The following is a 23,351-nucleotide window of genomic DNA, read 5'->3' as shown; positions in this document are numbered from 1 at the left end:
CAATCATTTTGTATTATTTGGGCTTTTCATAATGAGCTGCATTTGTATGCACATTTCTAATGCAAATTTTAGGAGATTATTTTGATTGACTGTCTCCTCCTCTTGCAGGTCTGGTGCGGTGGCCTAAACTTGTACACGGGACTCCAAGTACCGAGTGCTATAAAATCCTTCCAGAAGGGAGATGGTGGGTTGGGCGGCTCTGAAAACAGTTTAATTGGTCTTGCTCAATAATTGTTTGTGTGAGACTAACTTACTTAGATTGATGTGATTTTAATTTCTCGCTGATTGGAAATATGTGCCGCATAAGGAATGGATGCGTGGATACGATGGACCAATCCCAATCTGGCTTTCCTTTCACACCCAGTTACGGCAAACGTTTTCAGCGTGTAATATACAAGCAAAGTTCTGTATCGTAACTCAGGGTTGCATCCATAGTCAGCCATGGCGTGTTGATCTGCATTCATGAACTTCAAAACGTACTTTTACGTGAAGTATACATGCACTACTTCAGGGTTTTATTCACCATGCGCATTCTGTAGCCATGCCATTATTCCTCTAAATGGAAGGACTGTGTAAAATTTACAAAAGAATCAGTTAATTCTGTGGTTTACCTAACAGAATTGACTTTATAGAGATAAGGTAGAGGGTACATCATATCTTCTATAAGATGGGATAGTTCAGGTGGAATGCCAGGGAATTAATGAATCCTCTTGGATTGGAATATTTGGTGTGGAGCTGATGGCGATGATTGCACCAGTATGAAGATGACACCAAAACATGATGTTTAAACCTTCCTTTTAGTACATACATGATGTTGTAAAGCTGCCTTATTTAATGTTATATGAAGAGGATACAGAACTACAAAAAATAAGTCATTATTAGAGTAATTGTTAGTGAGCACTTTCATTATTTAGGCTAAGAGAATTTGTTAAACACAATACCTTGCTCAGTAGAGGTGCTTTATTGCAGTTATTACAATTAGTACAGTGTTCAACACCATAACAGTTAAATTTTCAGGCACATTGGATTCAGAATTGGACTTTGCCACTAGAAGTTAGTGTGCTACATGATCCATCTCAGCTAGCACTGAGAATTTATAACCCTTTAAAAGTGGCTGACAGTAAATTTGAAGTACAGAATGTGCATATTACTTGTATTAAATTGTACTGAAGCTGTTGGTAAAGATGGAATGGCACAATTAACCTACCTGGCCTGGAAAAAAACTAGCCCTTTTCACTGTGCACAGAGAATGGACCCTTTCATAATGTTACTGACTATGGCTTACATCTGTTTTCCTACAGGGTCATGTCAGCAACATGAGTATTCTGTTTTTAAAAAGAACGTCTTGACTGACATTATCTTGGTCTAATGAATACATTTGGGAGCTTTTAATCTTGTTGCCCATTGTTGAATGTATAATTTGAGACCTAACTTTCTCAAATACCTTACTTCATATCACAAGACTGACTTTACTCCAAAGTTTAATTGCTGCTTTCTGTTGATAACGATTGAATTTAACTCAAATTGTAAATTCAAGCCAGTGATCTCATTTATCAACCAGTATTATATAATATTGTCAATACGGTTTCAGCAGGCAACTTTATTTTCTAACACCATAAAACCCACTTTTCAAACTGTTCCCGGACTACATTTTACTAAGGACTCTGACGTTTGCTCCAATCCAGTTTGCCAGAAATCCTCCAGGTTTTTGATTTCAGGAATATGTGGCCTTTTAAATTCATATTCAAAATCGCCCTCCTAATGCTCTGATGAACCAGAAAAACTGAAGGGCATTTGTTTTCCTGCAGAGCTAGTAGATTTGAAAATAATTGAAAAAATATCTCTGAGCAAAGCATGATTGTCAAATTGTTTGTCCCATTACATCTCTGCAATCTTAGCTTGTATTTTCAATCAAATAACCAACTAATCAATATCTGAAAGTGAAAATCATTTCAAATATTAGTACTCTCTTTAAGACTGCTGATTATTTCTTTCCATTCCAGTTCCCTGCTTACTATTAATGCCTAGATATTATTAGTATTTGATTTGTTCGCTAATAAATTGTAGTAGTTCTATTGTTGAAATTTCATTTTACTAGATTACCTTAAATAATTTTAACTAGTGAATCCCATTCAAGTTAATGGGGAGAGAGATATTGGAGAAATCATTCACTGGAGCTGTAGACTGGGTAAATGGTAACACATTCAACGGTACTAACGGTGACTAACTCAGCGCTGAAACATGTATTTACTAGAGTTTGTGTGCTGTACTTCGGGTTAATACAAACAAGGTGCTTCAGGCATTTTGATCTCAGGCTTGCTTTCTGTTTATGAGCCAAAGTATATCAAACTGAGGGTTTCAAACATGTCAAAACGAACCTGCAACAACCTTTGACCACAATACAGAAAATGTTTATGGATGTTCAAAAGGAGAATGTTCCACCACTCAATTCATCGTCCTTAGTTTTATTACACGTGTCTTGATATCAAACATCACAAAATGTTAATTTAAAATAATCCTGTAGGTGGATTAAAGCAGTTTGCAGGTGCAGTATTTTGACTATCTTTGGTTAGCACCCACTTACCTTTTGTGAAATCCATCAAAGACTGAAAGATATTGTAGCCTACTTATTTGTACATTTAATTACAGTTTTCATTCTATTGTTTAATACTTTTATTGTGCATGGTTTCATTGTGAAATACCATTTGTTAATGTTCGCCAGTGTATTACCACCTAGGACCTGAGCAATAGACAGTGTTCCAGCAACAAAACATGATTTTATTTCTCGGGTAAAATAAATGGTACTTGTAATAATCTGCAGACAATTCGTAATCATCTTGTCAAACGTTTACGCCTGAAATATTAAGTAAATTCTGATACTCCAATAAGTTTGAATAAATGAAATGCCTGTAATTTGATTTCTGCATTTAGTTTTACAAAAAGGAGATACAACAGCAGAGATCTGACGTTGGAATTTCTGCATTAAAAGATGCTGACCAAGAAAGTGTTCATTTACGCGATATCTGTATCTGTTTTAACAACTTATGTAAGATATATTGAAGGAGAAGTATATGCTGTCTTAAAACTAAATGTCAAGTTTGTTGCAACAAAACCACTGTTTTGAACAATGTGCTGCTGCATTTTTGAGAAATACAGCAAGTAACTCTGCATAACGTCTATAAATGGAAAGGGCTTGTTTTGTGACTTCTCTATGCAGCATATCCTTGGTTGGAGGTGCCTCTTCATGACTAAACTGAACTATTTAACACAATGCAACAAAGCCATATCTGCAGACTATTACGTAACAAATACTGAGCAACGCAGATGTCCTACTTAGAATAAATTGCAAGAATAAGCAAACCCCATTTTCTTAACCGTCCCTCACCAAAGCCAAGAATGCAGAGTTACAAGCACATGGTTTAGTTCTTACTGAGTAAACTATTTGAGTGTCCGCCCTTGTTTTAAATATGAGGCTTTTTCTTTTTAATATATTAGTTGCACTTGTTCCGGAGCAAAATATTCACTAACACAAGACTGTAAACGACTGGGGAGGGAAAGCCTGTACTACATTTCTTTGCTATGCAGTTTCAATAGTAGTTGAACTTACTCAGGGTTGGAGAAAGTACCAAATAAACAGCGATTTAAAAACTGATCATGCCATCTGCACAATAAAGCCTGCTTTGAAAACAGTTGTCTTTAACAATTGTTTACATTTACTTGCTTAATCAAATTGTTGATGATAGAGGTGTCTATATACTCTTGGGGATAATAGGCACTCTGTTCAGTTACAAGCTTTGGGGAGGTGGGTGGGAGCAATGCTAATTGTTTACTTTGTCCATTTCAAGGGAGTGGCACATGAGTGGAGTTGAGTGGGAACCCATTGCACACCACAACATTTTTAGCAAGATTGGGCAAAGTATTTATAGGTTGTCAAGTCCAGTCCTGCAATAGATTAATAAAAGACTTCTACGACTTCCGGTGGCGGCCATGGAGGGTAGGTCGCACATTTGATAGCTCCCGCCTGTAATGGACTTTTGGACCTTTTTCCCCATTTTTTCCCGGATTTTATGGGATAAAGCAGTGAAGAGTGAGACAGTAAGGAGAAATCCCCCTCCGGTGTATGGAGAATTGGACCAGAAGGGGCCGTGTGAGACGACAAAGTCCTATAAGGGAGATGCAAGCAGAGCTGGTAACACGGGACAGCATTACGGAGGGCAAGGGCCGCGGGGAGACGGCACAATGGTCGATGGAGCAGCTGGTGAAGTTTTTCGAGGATTGCTTTGCTAAGCTGAAGAAGGACACGCCGGACCCGATTAAGACTTCGATTGATCAAGTGGTTCAGAATCAGGAAACTCACGGGAGAGCGATCCAGGAGGTCAAACCAAAATTTGTCCGAGCACGAGGAGTATATAACCGTGCTGGAAAGCAAGGTGGGGATGTTGAACGACCGCCAGAAAAGAATACAGGAGAAGCTGGAGGACCTGGAGAACAGGTCCAGGAGGCAGAATCTCAGAATTGTTGGCCTTCCTGAAGGCAGTGAGGGATCGGTTGCGAGGGCCTATGTGACGGATATGTTGGAGAAGTTGATGGGGGCTGGGGCGTTCCCTCGGCCTCTGGAATTGGACAGAGCGCACAGAGTCCTCGCGAGAAAGCCCAGAGTGAACGAACCACCGAGGGCCATGGTGGTACGTTTTCACTGTTTCATGGACAAGGAACACGTTTTGCGGTGGGCCAAGAAAGAACGGAGCAGCAAGTGGGAGAACTGTGAGCTGCGCATTTACCAGGTCGTGGGAGCAGATTTGGCCAAGAGGCGGGATGGGTTCAATCGGGCAAAAAATGACCCTCTTTAAGAAGGGGTTGAAGTTCGGGATTCTGTATCCAGCCCGCCTGTGGGTCACACGTGAGGAACGGGACTTCTACTTTGAAACGCCAGGCGAAGTATGGACCTTTATTAAAGAAATTAAGCTGGAGGTGAATTGAAAGACACTTGGGTCTTGGAGAAGTACTGTGGCAGTGATTTGTGGTGCTGGATTGTAAAAATTTAAGTAGCTCTATGTGAAATAATGGGTTGTGTGGATGGTTAACGGTTGATCTGTCTTGTAGGGACTTTGTTAGAGGGGGGGATGGGCTTTGAATTTAGTTCTGCGTTTCGGGTGACTATTTTTCTAAAGTGATTGTTCATTGTTATTTTTGTTTACTGGGGAATGTGCTTTTAAAATGTTTATTCATGTGAGGGGGGAGAGAGGAGAGTACAATAGGGAGACAGACTGCTTGGTGCGGGAGCTATCGCGTCAGCATGGGTCAGCTGACTCTCGGAAGCTCAGTGGGGGGTGGACAGGTGTTAAGCTGGAGCTTTACTTGGGGGATTGGGTTTTTAGTGTTGCGAGGGGGAGCTGCTTTGCTGACAGGGGAGGAACTTACTAGGGGACAAACGGGAGGCCGGGAACGGCAACAGCCCGAGTGGGGACACGAGGAAGCGGTGGGTGCGAGCTCGAGGCTGGCCTAAAAAGGGTGATGGCTAGTCGGCCGGGGGGGGTGGAAAGCCCCCGTCCAGTCTGATCACATGGAATGTGAGAGGACTGAATGGGCCGGTCAAGAGGTCTCACGTGTTCGCGCATTTGAGGGAAATGAAGGCGAACATGGCAATGCTACAAGAGACACACCTAAAGGTTACAGACCAGACAAGATTGAGGTAGGGGTGGGTTAACCAAGTGTTCCACTCAGGACTGGACTCAAAGACCAGGGGAGTAGCGATCTTGATCAGCAAACGAGTGGCATTCGAGGCAGGGTGAATTGTGCCTGACAAGTGGGGTAGGTACATAATGGTGAGTGGGAAGCTGGAGGGGGGTGCGAGTGGTACTTGTGAACATATATGCTCTGAATTGGGACGATGTGGAATTTATGAGATGGGTGTTAGGTAAGATCCCAGACTTAGAGTCACATAACCTGATCATGGGAGGGGACTTCAACACCGTTATTGATCCGGAATTGGACCGGTCAAAATCCAGGACAAGGAGGAGGCCGGCTGCGGCAATGGAATTGAAGGGTTTTATGGAACAGATGGGAGGAGTAGACCCATGGAGGTTTGCACGGCCGAGGATGAAGAAGTTTTCCTTTTTTTTCACATGTCCACAAGGTATACTCTCACATCGACTTTTTTGTTCTGAGCAGGACGCTAATACCGAAGGTGGTGGATACTGAGTACTCGGCAATTGCAGTGTCAGATCATGCCCCGCACTGGGTGGATCTACGGGTTAGTGTGGAGAGAGGGCAACGCCCGCTGTGGAGACTGGATGTGGGGTTGCTAGCAGACGAGGCGGTCTGTTGGCGGGTTAACAAGTCCATCCAGAACTACCTGGAAACAAATGATACGGGGGAAGTCTCTGCAGCGACGGTCTGGGAAGCTTTGAAGGCAGTAGTCCGAGGGGAATTAATCTCGATACGGGCCCACAGAGAAAAGGTGGAACGGGCTGAGAGGGATAGATTAGTGGAGGAGATACTCTGAGGCCCTGGCCGCGGGGCTACTGAGGGAGCGGTGGAGGTTACAGGTGGAGTTTGGGCTGTTGACCACAGGAAAAGGAGTGGAACAGTTGAGGAAGGCAAAGGGGGCAATCTATGAGTAGGGGGAAAAGGCAAGCAGAATGTTGGCGCACCAGCTCAGGAAAAGAGAGGCGGCCAGGGAGATAGGTAAAGTAAGGAGTAGAGACGGTAATACTGTCCTGGACCCAGCGGGGGTGAACAAGGTGTTTAAGGACTTTTATAGTAAATTATATGAGTCGGAACCCCCGGCTGGGGTGGAGGGTTCCCGAGGGTGGAGGAGGGGCTGGGAGCCCCAATTGAGATTGAGGAAATAATCAAGGGGCTGGAGGGCATGCAGTCGGGCAAGGCCCCGGGGCCTGATGGCTACCTGGTGGAATTCGATAAGAAGTTTTCAAAGATATTGAGCCCACTGCTGGTGAGGACATTTAACGAAGCAAGAGAGAAGGGAGTCCTCCCCCCAACAATGTCACAGGTCTCGATTTCATTGATCTTGAAACGGGAGAAGGATCTGGAGCAATGCGGGTCATACAGGCTGATTTCTCTACTGAATGTGAATGCCAAACTGCTGGCTAAGATACTGGCCACAAGGATAGAGGACTGTGCCCCAGGGGTGATAGGGGAAGACCAGACGGGATTTGTTGAGGGCAGGCAACTCAAGGCCAATGTTCGAATGCTTCTAAATGTTGTTATGCCCTCAGAAGGAGAGGAGGCGGAGGTGGAGGTAGCGATGGATGCGGAGAAGGCTTTTGATCGGGTGGAGTGGAGTTACCTGTGGGAGGCGCTGGGAAGGTTTGGGTTTGGTGAGGTCTTTATTGACTGGGTGCGGTTGCTGTATCAGGCACCAGTAGCGAGTTTGCGTACGAACCGGCTGAGGTCGGGGTATTTTGAACTACACCGAAGGACGAGACAAGGGTGCCCCCTCTCCCAGTTACTGTTTGCGCTGGCCATAGAGCCATTGGCCAAGGTGTTAAGAGCCTCTAGGAACTGGAAAGGGCTGGTTCGGGGGGGGGGGGGGGGGGGGTGTGTTGTAGCACCGGGTCTCGCTCTATGCAGATGACCTGCTCTTGTACATTTTGGACCCGTTGGAGGGGATGGGGGAGGTCATGCGAATCTTGGGGGAATTTGACAATTTTTCAGGGTATAAATTGAACATGGGGAAAAGCGAGATGTTTGCGATCCAGGAAAGAGGGCTGGAGAAGAGACTGGGAGAGCTGCCACTTAGAATGGTAGGGAAGAGCTTTCGATATCGGAATCCAGGTGGCCCGGAAATGGGAGGTACTACACAAGTTAGACCTATCCCGGTTGGTAGAACAAATGAAAGAGGACTTTAAGAGATGGGACATACTCCCGCTATCACTGGCGGGGAGGGTACAGACCGTGAAAATGATGGTCCTCCCCAGATTTCTGTTTGCCTTTCAGTGCCTCCCCCCCTTCATCCCTAAGGCCTTTTTCAAGCAGGTGAATAAGGTTTATTTCGGGCTTTGTGTGGGCGAGTCAAACCCCGCGAGTGAAAGAAAGTGTTGCTGGAGTGCAGTCGGGGGGTGGGTGGGTTAGCGCTGCCGAACATCTGCAATTACTCCTGGGCGGCTAATATAGCCATGATTAGGAAGGGGTAGTGGGGGAGGGGTCGGCATGGGAACGGATGGAGGAGGTGTCAGGTAAAGACACCAGTCTGAGAGCATTGGTAACAGCACCTCTGCCATTCTGGTCTGCCCGATACTCTACAAGTCCGGTGGTAGTGGCGGCTCTGAGGATCTGGGGCAGTGGAGGAGATATAAGAGAGTGGAGGGAGCATCGATTTGGACCCCGATTTATAACAACCACAGGTTTGTACCAGGTAGGCTAGATGGCGGGTTCCGGAGTTGGCAGAGGACAGGAATTAGAAGGATGGGGAATCTATTTATAGACGGGAGCTTTCCCAGCTTGAAAGCTTTGGAGGATAAATTTAAATTGCCAGCAGGGAATGGGTTTAGGTATTTGCAGGTGCGCGTCTTCCTGAGAAACCAGGTGCCGGCCTTTCCGCTGCTGCCGCCACGGGGGATACAGGATAGAGTAGTTTCCAGTACCTGGGTGGGAGAGGGGGAGGTATCGGATATTTACCAGGAGCTTTCGGAGGCGGAGGAAACTCCGGTGGAGGAGCTTAAGGGCAAGTGGGAGAACGAGCTAGGAGGAGAGGATAGAGGCGGGTCTATGGGCAGATGCCCTAAGCTGGGTTAATACTTCCTCATCGTGCGCTGGGCTAAGCCTGATACAATTTAAGGTAGTCCACTGGGCACACGTGACAATGGCTAGGATGAGCAAGTTTTTCGGGGTAGAGGATAGATGGACGAGGTGCACGGGAAGCCCAGCAAATCATGTCCACATGTTTTGGGCATGCCCGAAGCTTAAGAGGGTTTTGGCAGGGTTTTGCGAAGGCAATGTCCATGGAGCTAAAACACAGATGGTGCCGAGTCCGGAGGTAGCGATCTTGAGTGTTGGAAGATCTGGGAGTTCAGGGGGCGAAAGAGGCTGACGTCCTGGCCTTTGCCTTCCTGGTAGCCCGGAGACGGATCTTATTAATGTGGAGGGACTCGAAGCCCCTGAGTGTAGACACCTGGGTTAGTGACATGGCTGGGTCTTGAGAAAGTAAAGTTTGCCTTAAGAGGGTCAATGTTAGGGTTCTCCCGGAGGTGGCAGCCGTTCGTCGACTTTCTCGGAGAAGATTTAAAATGTCAGCAGATGCAGTATTCCAAGGAGGGGGGGGATTGTTGTTATATGGTTGAGGTGTGTGAAGATTGGGCTGGGGGGGGAAATGTTTATTTTACCATGTTGATGTCATTTTTTTGTTACTGTTATAAAAATTTTCAAATACCTTAATAAAATATTCTTAAAGAAAAAAAAAAGACTTCTACCAGTACAATGGATGATGTACTAAAATAGCAGACACTTTCTTCATTTTGTCATGATATCAATGCACTCCCTCTATTTGCATACTTTGTTAATTTAAAAACTGTAATGAACTTCAGGTTTGCCTTGGTCTCTGTACAGTCGTACATATACTGGGCTGATACTACCGAGTATCCAACAATGTGATGGTACAATTCAGGGAGTGTAACAGTAGTATGAAAACAAAATACTGTCGATACTGGAAATATGCAATAAAAACAATTATAAACAAATGCTGGAAATGTCTGGTCAGGGAGATCTATGGAGTGAGAAACAGAGATCATTGACCAGAAAAACATTGACAAATAACTTCCAGTCTGTGGGATATCATAGCTAGGAAGTAGCCCAGAGATGTGCTTCAGGATACCCTACCACTCCAGGTTCGCAGGCTAACGATTACACGGCAATTGTCTGGGATGTTCAAACTTCCACTGGGCAATTGCCCTGTACTGTGAACCATCTGCTACTCTGATTTAAATCTCAAACTTCAGATGGTTCTAACTGTCTGTTATTCATGAAAAGTTAGAATTAAAAGCACATATAATCTCTGGGTAACTAGACTAGAACCCCCCCCCCCCCAACAGATCTTACCAGTACCCCTGACAAATCCTACTCACTTAACGCACACACTTATCCCTGGCTTCTCAAAGCAGCTGAACCTTTAAGCTTACTTGCTTTATGGCCGCCAGTGCCATTTACTAATAATGTGTGGCTGCCTTTCCCTGACTCTCTGCAATTGACCAAAGGAATTGGGAACCCGCTGCACTACGCTTCTCGTCCAGCTGGCCTAAGTTGGACGGTTGGTAAGATGGGTGGCATGGTAGCACAGTGGTTAGCACTGTTGCTTCACCGCGCCAGAGGCCCAGGTTCGATTCCCGGCTTGGGTCACTGTCAGTGTGGAGTGTGCAAGTTCTCCCTGTGTCTGCGTTAGTTTGCTCCGGTTTCCTCCCACAAGTCCCGAAAGACATGCTTGTTAGGTGAATTGGACATTCTGAATTCTCCCTCAGTGTACCCAAACAGGCCTGGAGTATTGTGACTAGGAGATTTTTACAATAACTTCATTGCAGTGTTAATGTAAGTAAGTCTATTTGTGACACTAATAAAGATTATTATTATAAAAAGGTGCAGCTGCATTATAGTGCAAGTAAATAGGAGTGGCATGGCAATCTGATTGCGATTGCCACTCTATGGAAGTTCTGGCCCCCATTAATATTAACTTTGTTTCTCTCGCCACAATTCTGCCAGACCCAAGTGTTTGTAGCATTTTTGGGCGGTTTTTGTGCAGCAACAGTTTTCCCTTGTGCTCTAAACAGCTATCCATATATTGGCATGTCTTTCAACATGGCTTCCCAGTATTTTGAAGGCTACCTGAAAATTTGTTTTAACCTTCCCCTCCTTAAGACCTTCCTTAAAAGTCACTTCATTGAAGCTTTTGGTTGCCTCTCCCAATTAATACTTTGTTTTGGCATTGATTTTGTATTATTACACTTCACTGAAATAACTTGGGAAGTTTTTGTAAGTTAAAGGCACTATCTAAATATAGGTTTCTCTTTGCAAACCTGCTTGATTTTTCAGCCTTTGTAGCATCTTGACTGCCCATATCTGTCTGTCCCCTGTTGTTGATAATCAAGATAAGTCAAGGGCATCTACCAACCAATCTTGCCAACCTCAGGCCTCCCAAAACAAAAGTGAGATATTTTGTTTACTGAAAAATTGTGGGTTATTTACAATTTGGGAAATCCATTAGTAAATAGACTTTCATCTAAGTGCTTTTTAAAAATAAAAGACATGTTTTTCATTTGTTCTGAAAACCCCAGTATTTGGGTGGCACGATAACACAGTAGTTAGCACTGTTGCTTCACAGCGCCAGGGGCCCAGGTTCGATTCCTGGCTTGAGTCACTGTTGGTGCGGAGTCTGCACGTTCTCCCCGTGTCTGCGTTAGTTTGCTCCGGTTTCCTCCCACAAGTCCCGAGAGAAGTGCTTGTTAGGTGAATTGGACATTCTGAATTCTCCCTCCGTGTACCCGAACAGGCGCCGGAGTGTGGCGACTAGGGGCTTTTCACAGTAACTTCATTGCAGTGTTAATGTAAGCCTACTTGTGACGCTAATAAAGATTATCATTATTATAACTAACTTTTTCAAATCCAACCTGCTGAAAAATGGTCAAAGTCCACATTGTGATATGGGAACCACTCTTTCGTTCAACATACGCTATGACTTTTTTTTAAATTGTAAAGTACCCAATTATTTTCCCCCCCAATTAAGGGCCAATTTAGCGTGGCCAATTCACCTACCCTGCACATCTTTGCTTTGTGGGCGTGAGACCCATGCAGACAAAGAGAGACTGTGCAAACTCGACACGGACAGTGACCCGGGGCTGACATTGAACCTGGGTCCTCAGCGCTGTGAGACAACAGTGTTAACCACTGTGCCACCATACTGCCCCTCTTCAGAAATTCTGTAGATTCTGCACTATGACTTACTGGAGTTTGTAATCAATGGGCACAAACTAACGGAAAGGTTTCTAAGTATCTTTTGTGAAAGGTTTTGCTAGGAGTTTTCTGCTGGCTCTGTCAGCGAGTTCCCCACCGCTATCTAACCCCACATGGTCACTTTTTCAGGCCCTAGGGAGTTTCTGTCTAGTCAAGCCCAAAGTTCTGAACTCACTGACCAGACTGGCTCCTCCGAGATCGGGTTGCCATTTTGAAAGGGTGCCCCGATCTCTGTGGGTCCCCCACCCATAGTCAGTGTCAACCCCCCCCCCCCTCATGCATACATATGGACATTACTTTCTCCCCCCCCCCCAATGTGATGACACTCTAGGTGGGGTCACTGAGGGCACCCCTCCCAACCTCCCAGAGGCCTCTTTATATGTGCCCTACACGCTCCACCTTTCAAACCCCCCCCACCCCCCCTCCTTTCATGAGCATGGCCCTCTCAGGCCTGACCTTTGAAAGTAGCATCCTGGCAGTGCTGGCTTTGCAGTGTCGCCTTGGCAGTGCTGGGGTGACAGTGGCAATGTGCCCATGTTCCAGGGGGTCACCCTGCCCTATCTCTGACTACCCAGGGGCCTTCAATGGCCCAGGAGACCGACCCGCGTGGTGTTCTGCCTGGTCTACGTTTGTGTGGACCAGTACTGAATGGCCCCCAGCTGGGGGACTCCCTGAGAAGGCCCTTAGATTCCGGTGAGTACACCCAAGTAGGTTTAAAACCTAAACCTACTTAGGCACGTGTGGCTTGGTTATGCCCATTTGAGGCAGGATCCTGACCGCTTTGCGAGGTCTGTGTAGATCACGTGAGGCGTACTGGCTACCAGGAAGCCTGCGGGAGGCTTCTCCTAGCATCTACCAGCTGCTTTGTGCTCCCGTTTTGACACAATGGGGCCGGTAGATCGCGCCCAATATGTTCAACCATTCTCTTGAATATTTTAAGCTGCTTAGAAAAAGGTAGATTATGCCTGATACATGTAATTGAATTTTTTGTGCAGAGGTCACCGAAGTAATGGATGGGAATGGCTACGGATGTTATTTATATCGACTTCCAGAAGGCCTGTGATGAAGTTTCTCAGGAGCCACTGTGAACTAAAAATGAGACTCACAAAATTAAAGGCGAAATTATTAACCTGGTTGGGAAATTATTAGCCTGGTTGAGTGGCAGAAGTTCGAGTGTCTGATATGACTAGTGCTATCCGGCAATGATTGGGTGCTGGGATCTCATCTGGCAGTTATGCATTTTTCTATCCAATTATCTCATCTACTTATGTTTACCAATGACTCCAAGACGGGTGGCATTAAAGCATTGTCAATGCAATAATGCAAAAAATGTGGTTGAGGAAAATCTGGCAAATGGATTTCGGTGTAGGTAAATATTAGATCATCTAGTGGATTGACTAAAAGATACCACAAAGTGAAAAGCGAGACACAGTGGGGTCTGAGATTAATGGTCCAGAGACACAGACCATTGAAAATATACTCAACAGGTATAGAGATAATCATGGTTAATGGAATATATATCTGGCCTTTTATATTTGAAGCCCTGGAACACAAAGCGGTAGAAGTTATGCTGGAGCTATACAATGCCCTAATTAGACTAGATATGGTGTACTGCAAGCTGTTCTGGGCAGCACACTTTCGGAAGGATATACAGGCCTTTGAGGACTTGTTAGAAAGGTGAGCTTGATCCCCGCATGTTAAATTATGAGAAGAGATTTTGCAAACTTTCATTGTATTTCCTGGCATTTAGACAGTTGAGTGATTTGATAAGTCTGTTTACTTGCTCGGTTTCCCTTTTCAATTGGGGTCTTTCTCAAAAAGTACAAGGTTTGAAACCATGGATTCCATCTCCCCCTAGGGCTTTGTATCTTAGGATCCCTGTTTTGCTGCCAGAAGTGCAAATCTATGATCAAAGACACAGATACCATCCTAAGTTTCAATATATGGGGTAATTTCCATCAGAACAGGCAACCCATGTCTGTTGGTGCTGGTGAAATTCTCTCCAATAGGGTATGCAGGTCTCAAAATAGCCATAGAACAAGGATAAAGACCACCCGCCAAGGGATATTTAATATGCCACAATTCAATTACAAAAGTACTTTTTAATTAATTGGGCCTATCCACACTCAGCTGCCAAAGGCACTGCTGAGCCATATGCTTAAAGTTATTTGAATTTATGAGGGAGGTGGACAGAAGATGGAACTGCACAAGTGTTGATCCAGAGTGGGCTGATCGATGTGTGAAGTTGAAACCTGTTGAATCTCGCGCTACCCTAGAATGTGCCCTACCTCTTCCCCGTGTTCAATTCCTGTCCACTCCCATTCACAAAGATTGAATCTGTACACTTTACACCAGAAATTCACTTTTTACACAACAGTTTCACACTGGCTTTGATTCTCTCTGCACTGGTTAAAAGTACATACGTTTCTTAATACCAAAGAATGAATGCTATATCACTGCATTTTGAGATGGCATGGTGGCACAGTGGTTAGCACTGCTGTCTCACAGCTCCAGGGTCCCCAGCTTCAATTCCAGCCTTGGGTGACTGTGTGGAGTTTGCACTTTCTCCCCGTGTCTGCGTAGGTTTCCTCCGGGTGCTCCGATTTCCTCCCACAGTCCAAAGATGTGCAGGTTAAGTGGATGGGGCATGTTAAATTGCCTCTTAGTGTCTAAACAACTAGGTGGGGTTACGAGGATAGGATGGAGGTGTGGGCTTAAGTAGGGTGCTCTTTCCAAGGGCCAGTGCAGACTCAATGGGCCGAGTGACCTCCTTCTGAACTGTAAATTCTTTGATTCTATGAGACTAATAAATCAAACCAGAAAGTTGTGTAATTCCTGTTCTATTTTCCTCATTGTCATTTTGACCTAATCCACCACGTAATAAAGAAATAATTTTAATCATGACAAATTATCTTTTGGCGAGTACATAGGTAACCCATGAAGTCTCCCCTCAATCCGGAGGGGGAAGATTAATGAACCATTTTCACTGATTGGGCTGTTGCCTGCAATTTATTAGTAATGAATCAAAGCAAAGAAAAAACATGCTACAGGAATAACTACAAAACATATTTTCTTGTTTTATTTTATTAAATATTTTATTGAAACTTTTTGGTCAACCAACACAGTACATTGTGCATCCTTTACACAATATTATAACAACACAAATAACAATGACCTATTTTATAAACAAAAAATGAATAAATAATAAATAACAAAAATGAAAACTAGCCCTAATTGGCAACTGCCTTGTCACAAGTAACACTCTCCAAAAATATAATTTAACAGTCCAATATATAATTATCTGTAGCAACGACCTATACATACTATACAGTATATATTAACAACCCTGCGAGTCCTTCTGGTTCCTCCTCCCCCCCCCCCCCCCCCCACCCCCGATCCTGGGCTGCTGCTGCTGCCTTCTTTTTTCCATTCCGTCTATCTTTCTGCGAGGTATTCGACGAACGGTTGCCACCGCCTGGTGAAACCTTGAGCCGACCCCCTTAGGACGAACTTAATCCGCTCTAGCTTTATAAACCCCGCCATGTCATTTATCCAGGTCTCCACCCCCGGGGGCTTGGCTTCTTTCCACATTAGCAATATCCTACGCCGGGCTACTAGGGACGCAAAGGCCAAAACATCGGCCTCTGTCGCCTCCTGCACTCCCGGCTCTTGTGCAACCCCAAATATAGCCAACCCCCAGCTTGGTTCGACCCGGACTCCTACTACTTTTGAAAGCACCTTTGTCACCCCCATCCAAAACCCCTGTAGTGCCGGGCATGACCAAAACATATGGGTATGATTCGCTGGGCTTCTCGAGCACCTCGCACACCTATCCTCCACCCCAAAAAATTTACTGAGCCATGCTCCAGTCATATGCGCCCTGTGTAATACCTTAAACTGAATCAGGCTTAGCCTGGCACACGAGGACGACGAGTTTACCCTGCTTAGGGCATCTGCCCACAGCCCCTCCTCGATCTCCTCCCCCAGCTCTTCTTCCCATTTCCCTTTTAGTTCATCTACCATAGTCTCCCCTTCGTCCCTCATTTCCCTATATATATCTGACACCTTACCATCCCCCACCCATGTCTTTGAGATCACTCTGTCCTGCACCTCTTGTGTCGGGAGCTGCGGGAATTCCCTCACCTGTTGCCTCGCAAAAGCCCTCAGTTGCATATACCTGAATGCATTCCCTTGGGGCAACCCATATTTCTCGGTCAGCGCTCCCAGACTCGCGAACTTCCCATCCACAAACAGATCTTTCAGTTGCGTTATTCCTGCTCTTTGCCACATTCCATATCCCCCATCCATTCCCCCCGGGGCAAACCTATGATTGTTTCTTATCGGGGACCCCCCCAAGGCTCCAGTCTTTCCCCTATGCCGTCTCCACTGTCCCCAAATCTTCAGTGTAGCCACCACCACCGGGTTTGTGGTGTAGTTCCTCGGTGAGAACGGCAATGGGGCTGTCACCATAGCCTGTAGGCTAGTCCCCCTACAGGACGCCCTCTCTAATCTCTTCCACGCCGCTCCCTCCTCCTCTCCCATCCACTTACTCACCATTGAAATATTAGCGGCCCAATAATACTCACTTAGGCTCGGTAGTGCCAGCCCCCCGCTATCCCTGCTACGCTGTAAGAATCCCTTCCTCACTCTCGGGGTCTTCCCGGCCCACACAAAACCCATGATGCTCTTTTCAATCCTTTTAAAAAAAGCCTTCGTGATCACCACCGGGAGGCACTGAAACACAAAGAGGAATCTCGGGAGGACCACCATCTTAACCGCCTGCACCCTCCCTGCCAGTGACAGGGATACCATATCCCATCTCTTGAAATCCTCCTCCATCTGTTCCACCAACCGCGTTAAATTTAACCTATGCAATGTGCCCCAATTCTTAGCTATCTGGATCCCCAGGTAACGAAAGTCCCTTGTTACCTTCCTCAACGGTAGGTCCTCTATTTCTCTACTCTGCTCCCCTGGATGCACCACAAACAACTCACTTTTCCCCATGTTCAATTTATACCCTGAAAAATCCCCAAACTCTCCAAGTATCCGCATTATTTCTGGCATCCCCTCCGCCGGGTCTGCCACGTATAGTAGCAAATCGTCCGCATACAAAGATAACCGGTGTTCTTCTCCTCCCCTAAGTACTCCCCTCCACTTCTTGGAACCCCTCAACGCTATCGCCAGGGGCTCAATCGCCAGTGCAAACAATAATGGGGACAGAGGGCATCCCTGCCTTGTCCCTCTATGGAGCCGAAAATATGCAGATCCCCGTCCATTCGTGACCACGCTCGCCACTGGGGCCCTATACAACAGCTGCACCCATCTAACATACCCCTCTCCAAAACCAAATCTCCTCAACACCTCCCATAAATAATCCCACTCCACTCTATCAAATGCTTTCTCGGCATCCATCGCCACTACTATCTCCGTTTCTCCCTCTGGTGGGGCCATCATCATTAGCCCTAACAACCTCCGTATATTCGTGTTCAGCTGTCTCCCCTTCACAAACCCAGTTTGGTCCTCGTGGACCACCCCCGGGACACATTCCTCTATTCTCATTGCCATTACCTTGGCCAGGATCTTGGCATCTACATTTAGGAGGGAAATAGGTCTATAGGACCCGCATTGTAGCGGGTCATTTTCCTTCTTTAAGAGAAGCGATATCGTTGCTTCAGACATAGTCGGGGGCAGTTGTCCCCTTTCCTTTGCCTCATTAAAGGTCCTCGTCAGTACCGGGGCGAGCAAGTCCACATATTTTCTATAGAATTCGACTGGGAATCCATCCGGTCTCGGGGCCTTTCCCGCCTGCCTGCTCCTAATTCCTTTCACCACTTCTTCTACCTCGATCTGTGCTCCCAGTCCCACCCTTTCCTGCTCTTCCACCTTGGGAAATTCCAGCCGATCCAAGAAGCCCATCATTCTCTCCCTCCCATCCGGGGGTTGAGCTTCATATAATTTTTTATAAAATGTCTTGAACACTCCATTCACTCTCTCCGCTCCCCGCTCCATCTCTCCTTCCTCATCCCTCACTCCCCCTATTTCCCTCGCTGCTCCCCTTTTCCTCAATTGGTGTGCCAGCAACCTGCTCGCCTTCTCCCCATATTCGTACTGTACACCCTGTGCCTTCCTCCATTGTGCCTCTGCAGTGCCCGTAGTCAGCAAGTCAAATTCTACATGTAGCCTTTGCCTTTCCCTGTACAGTCCCTCCTCCGGTGCTTCCGCATATTGTCTGTCCACCCTCAAAAGTTCTTGCAGCAACCGCTCCCGTTCCTTACTCTCCTGCTTCCCTTTATGTGCCCTTATTGATATCAGCTCCCCTCTAACCACCGCCTTCAACGCCTCCCAGACCACTCCCACCTGGACCTCCCCATTATCATTGAGTTCCAAGTACTTTTCAATGCACCCCCTCACCCTTAGACACACCCCCTCATCTGCCATTAGTCCCATGTCCATTCTCCAGGGTGGGCGCCCTCCTGTTTCCTCCCCTATCTCCAAGTCCACCCAGTGTGGAGCGTGATCCGAAATGGCTATAGCCGTATACTCCGTTCCCCTCACCTTCGGGATCAATGCCCTACCCAGCACAAAAAAGTCTATTCGCGAGTAGACTTTATGGACATAGGAGAAAAACGAGAACTCCTTACTCCTAGGTCTGCTAAATCTCCACGGGTCTACACCTCCCATCTGCTCCATAAAATCTTTAAGTACCTTGGCTGCTGCCGGCCTCCTTCCAGTCCTGGACTTCGACCTATCCAGCCCTGGTTCCAACACCGTATTAAAATCTCCCCCCATTATCAGCTTTCCCATCTCTAGGTCCAGAATGCGTCCTAGCATCCGCCTCATAAAATTGGCATCATCCCAGTTCGGGGCATATACGTTTACCAAAACCACCGTCTCCCCCTGTAGTTTGCCACTCACCATCACGTATCTGCCCCCGTTATCCGCCACTATAATCTTTGCCTCGAACATTACCCGCTTCCCCACTAATATAGCCACCCCCCTGTTTTTCGCATCTAGCCCCGAATGGAACACCTGCCCCACCCATCCTTTGCGTAGCCTAACCTGGTCTATCAGTTTCAGGTGCGTTTCCTGTAACATAACCACATCTGCCTTAAGTTTCTTAAGGTGTGCGAGTACCCGTGCCCTCTTTATCGGCCCGTTCAGCCCTCTCACGTTCCAGGTGATCAGCCGAGTTGGGGGGCTTCCTACCCCCCCCCCCCCCCCTTGTCGATTAGCCATCACCTTTTTCCAGCTCCTCACCCGGTTCCCACGCAGCTGTATCTCCCCCAGGCGGTGCCCCCCCCGCCCATCCTCCCCCATACCAGCTCCCCCCTCTCCCCAGCAGCAGCAACCCAGTAATTCCCCCCTCCCACCACCCCCCGCTAGATCCCCCGCTAGTGTAATTACTCCCCCCATGTTGCTCCCAGAAGTCAGCAAACTCTGGCCGACCTCGGCTTCCCCCCGTGACCTCGGCTCACACCGTGCGACGCCCCCTCCTTCCTGCTTCTCTATTCCCGCCATGATTATCATAGCGCGGGAACCAAGCCCGCGCTTCTCCCTTGGCCCCGCCCCCAATGGCCAACGCCGCATCTCCTCCACCTCCCCTCCTCACTCCATCACCACCTGTGGGAGAGAGAAAAGTTACCACATCGCAGGATTAGTACATAAAACTCCTCTTTCCCCCCTTTTTAACCCCCCTCTTTGCCCCCCACATTCGCCCCACCACTTTGTTCAAACGTTCTTTTTAATAACCCACTCATTCCAGTTTTTCTTCCACAATAAAAGTCCACGCTTCATCCGCCGTCTCAAAGTAGTGGTGCCTCCCTCGATATGTGACCCACAGTCTTGCCGGTTGCAGCATTCCAAATTCTATCTTCTTTTTATGAAGCACCGCCTTGGCCCGATTAAAGCTCGCCCTCCTTCCCGCCACCTCCGCACTCCAGTCTTGATAAACGCGGATCACCGCGTTCTCCCATTTACTGCTCCGAGTTTTCTTCGCCCATCTAAGGACCATTTCTCTATCCTTAAAACGGAGGAATCTCACCACTATGGCTCTGGGAATTTCTCCTGCTCTCGGTCCTCGCGCCATCACTCGGTATGCTCCCTCCACCTCCAACGGACCCGCCGGGGCCTCCGCTCCCATTAACGAGTGCAGCATCGTGCTCACATATGCCCCGACGTCCGCTCCCTCCACACCTTCAGGAAGACCAAGAATCCTCAGGTTGTTCCTCCTTGCGTTGTTTTCCAGTGCCTCCAACCTTTCCACACATCGTTTCTGATGTGCCTCCTGCGTCTCTGTCTTCACCACCAGGCCCTGTATGTCGTCCTCATTCTCGGCTGCCTTTGCCTTCACGACCCGAAGCTCCCGCTCCTGGGTCTTTTGTTCCTCCTTTAGCCCTTCGATCGCCTGTAGTATCTTTCTTCATTTCCTTTTTGATCTCTTCCACACAGCATTTCAAGAACTCTTGTTGTTCAGGGCCCCATGTTAAACGGCCACCTTCCGACGCCATCTTGGTTTTTGCTTGCCTTCCTTGCTGCTGTTCTAAAGGATCCACTGCAATCCGGCCACTTTCTCCTCCTTTTTCCATCCGTATCCAGGGGGGATTCCCTTCTGGTTTACCACACTGTGTTTTTAGCCGTCAAAATTGTCATGATATTCAAACACACACATCATGATAGACACACCAACAGACAAATCAGAACACACAACACCACAACCAATGACAGAAAGATATAAAAGCACAGACACGACCCCCGGTGGTCAGTATTAGCGGCAGAGGAGGACCAGGACAGACCTACTACACGACACACTCAGGGAGACAGCACGTGCAGAGTATCCAGAACGAACTGTATTATAAGAGTTAAAATAAAATAGAGTTGTACCACATACAACTGTGTTGGCTCATCTGTGCACCAGAGCACGCAACACCACATGGTACAGGAGTGGATCGATACCTGCCGGCATACCTCAGTGTACACAGACAACCAGCAGTGCCCAGGCAAAATGATAGAGCTCCTGGTTCCGCAGCCGCTCCAGTGCTACGGCGATCTCCGCGAAAACTGGCGGCGATTCCGGCAAGTGTTCGAATTGTTCCTGGTGGCAGCTGAACTCCAAGACCTGGATGATAGCGAAAAAATTGAATTTCTCCTCACCATCGCCGGTGCAAGGGCAAGAGAAATATTCAGAAGGTTCAGGTTCTTCAGGAGGCAGCAAAGGTACGATTACCAGGCAGTCCTGGACAAATTCTCCAAGTACTGTGAAGAAAACGCAATCCAATCGGCAAGTAAAGGTAAGAAAAGCTGCAGTACTCACCTCGTGGCTGGGATCCCGGAGCCCGAATTCCCAGAGGCCGAAATCCCGGGCCTGAGAGAGGGCTGGGTCGAGGTCGGCGGCCATCTTGCTAAAGGTATCATGCTAGCACAGTTGCGCGAGCAGTGCGCAGAACCGGAAGTTTTGTTTGCGCATGCGCGAGATGCTGCGCATGCGCAGTCAAGAAAACGGCCATCGGTAAAGGAACAGCGATCTGAGCATGCGCAGTCGCTTCCTATGTGCTACATACCGAGCGTCAGGATGTCAGAGGCCCCAGACTGCACCAATTTAAAGGGGAAACGTCCCAAATCCAATTTAAAAGGGAAACATCCCAAATCAAAAAAACAAAAATCTGTTAAAGCTGTAAAACAACCTTCCCTCACCTGGAATGACAGCACATTGCCGCAAATTGACCCAGGAGATGAATTTGACCTCCGAAGAACCCTCCGACAAGCAGTTACCTACGCACAAGCCGATGATTCCGACCTCGAATACTTCGATGATGATCTTTACAGTGTTTCGGGACCTCGCGAGCCCAATGATAGCTCCGTGGTCCTATACGACTATGACTCGGACGAACCTTTCGTGTTGCACATTGGCGGCCCCCACATTGAATCCGACGCAGATGCGGATTCATTTTTCGGATTTGAGGATCTTCAGTCCAGCAGATATGACGTCCCAACTTATCAGTACCGGATGATGCTGCAGCCTGACATTAACAGACAGGGAGCGCTGCAAGCACACGGAGAGCGCCCTGCTGCCACACAGAGCGTGGTCCACGTCCCGCTCAACGTTCCCGACTCTATGAAGAACACATGCAAGACTCCAGAGCGCAGTCCTCGCATGAACCAGAAATGACTCCAGTGTCACAAGCCTCCACAGCAAGCTCGTGGACAGACTCCACAATTGCAGAAACGCAAGACTCCAGAGCGCAGTCCTTGCACGAACAAGAAGTGACTCCAGTGTCACAAGCCTCCACAGAGAGCTCGTGGACAGCCTCCACGATAGAAGCAACGCAAGACTCCAGAGCGCAGTCCTTGCATGAACAAGAAGTGACTCCAGAGTCACAAGCCTCCACAGGGAGCTCGTGGACAGCCTCCACAATAGAAGCAACGCAAGACTCCAGAGCGCAGTCCTTGCACGAACAAGAAGTGACTCCAGTGTCACAAGCCTCCACAGAGAGCTCGTGGACAGCCTCCACGATAGAAGCAACGCAAGACTCCAATGTGCAGTCCTTGCAGGAACAAGACCATGAGGGTCTAGCAACCTCTCCTGACCAACTAGCGGCAGACGATGCAAGTCTGCCATGCTCATGTGAACAGCAAGAAGGCTATAACAGCCTACCATGCTCCACTACACAGCAGCATGACCATGACGGTCTCTCATGCTACAATGAAGGGCACAGCGCTGAAGATTGTTCAAGCCCAACTGAAGACAAGCCAAAGGAATCGCCTCGTCCAAGCCCGAAGAAAAAAGGTTTATGCGCTGACCTTCAGGATCATTATAGCCGAACAGAGATTAATAATGCTGCACGGCCACAGAAGGATGCTGAGGATTTGCTAAAGAAATTAATTGAATGTTTAACTTGCAAGGAGCAGACTGAGAATTGCCAGTGTTTTAGTACGGATCGAAAAAATGGACAAGACATTGATCCTCAGGTAATGGACATAACACAACCTGAATCATATCTACAGCAGGGACAAATGTCTCCCTTCAACACAACGCCGCAAAGTCCCAACTTCGGAGACCAGCAGTTAGTCAGTAATAACTCTTCAAACCTTGAGGGGAACATTAATTGCATTGAACCTCTACACACTCCACTGATAAATGAGCAGAACATTGGAGCAAGAATCCTGAGGACACCGACATCGAGTAGCCAGATAACGAATTTAAAACCCACAGCAGTTTCAAGTGAACCAAGTGTGCTTTCCACTAATGGTGAAGATGCAGATAAGGTCGACCCGATTATCCATTGTACCACACTAACCCCAGTGATTAAGCAGTTATGTATGGGGAGTATAATGTGGGCAATTGAGAACAGTAAAAGAGAGACTGTGACCATGCCAGTCCCAGCAAAATCAGACCC

General features: G+C 47.1%; 1 protein-coding gene across 3 annotated transcripts in view; it reads left to right on the top strand.

Moving 5' to 3' along the window:
• The window catches only part of fsd1l (fibronectin type III and SPRY domain containing 1-like), a 139,531-nt gene extending 126,443 nt beyond the window's left edge, over positions 1-13,088 (top strand). For 2 of the 3 annotated variants that reach the window (XM_072516969.1, XM_072516968.1), the window contains 2 exons: positions 109-184; positions 12,954-13,088. In XM_072516969.1, the coding sequence (XP_072373070.1) occupies positions 109-184; positions 12,954-13,021 (144 nt within the window). In that variant the 3' untranslated portion in view covers positions 13,022-13,088. Of the gene's footprint in view, positions 1-108; positions 3,690-12,953 lie in introns of those variants that run through there. The other variant, XM_072516970.1, reaches the window with a different exon arrangement.
• Positions 13,089-23,351: the final 10,263 nt, after the last annotated feature.

Source organism: Scyliorhinus torazame, chromosome 9 (assembly GCF_047496885.1).
Source record: "Scyliorhinus torazame isolate Kashiwa2021f chromosome 9, sScyTor2.1, whole genome shotgun sequence".
In the NCBI taxonomy this organism is placed as follows: Eukaryota; Metazoa; Chordata; class Chondrichthyes; order Carcharhiniformes; family Scyliorhinidae; genus Scyliorhinus; species Scyliorhinus torazame.
This window is presented reverse-complemented; position numbering and strand designations above follow the sequence as displayed.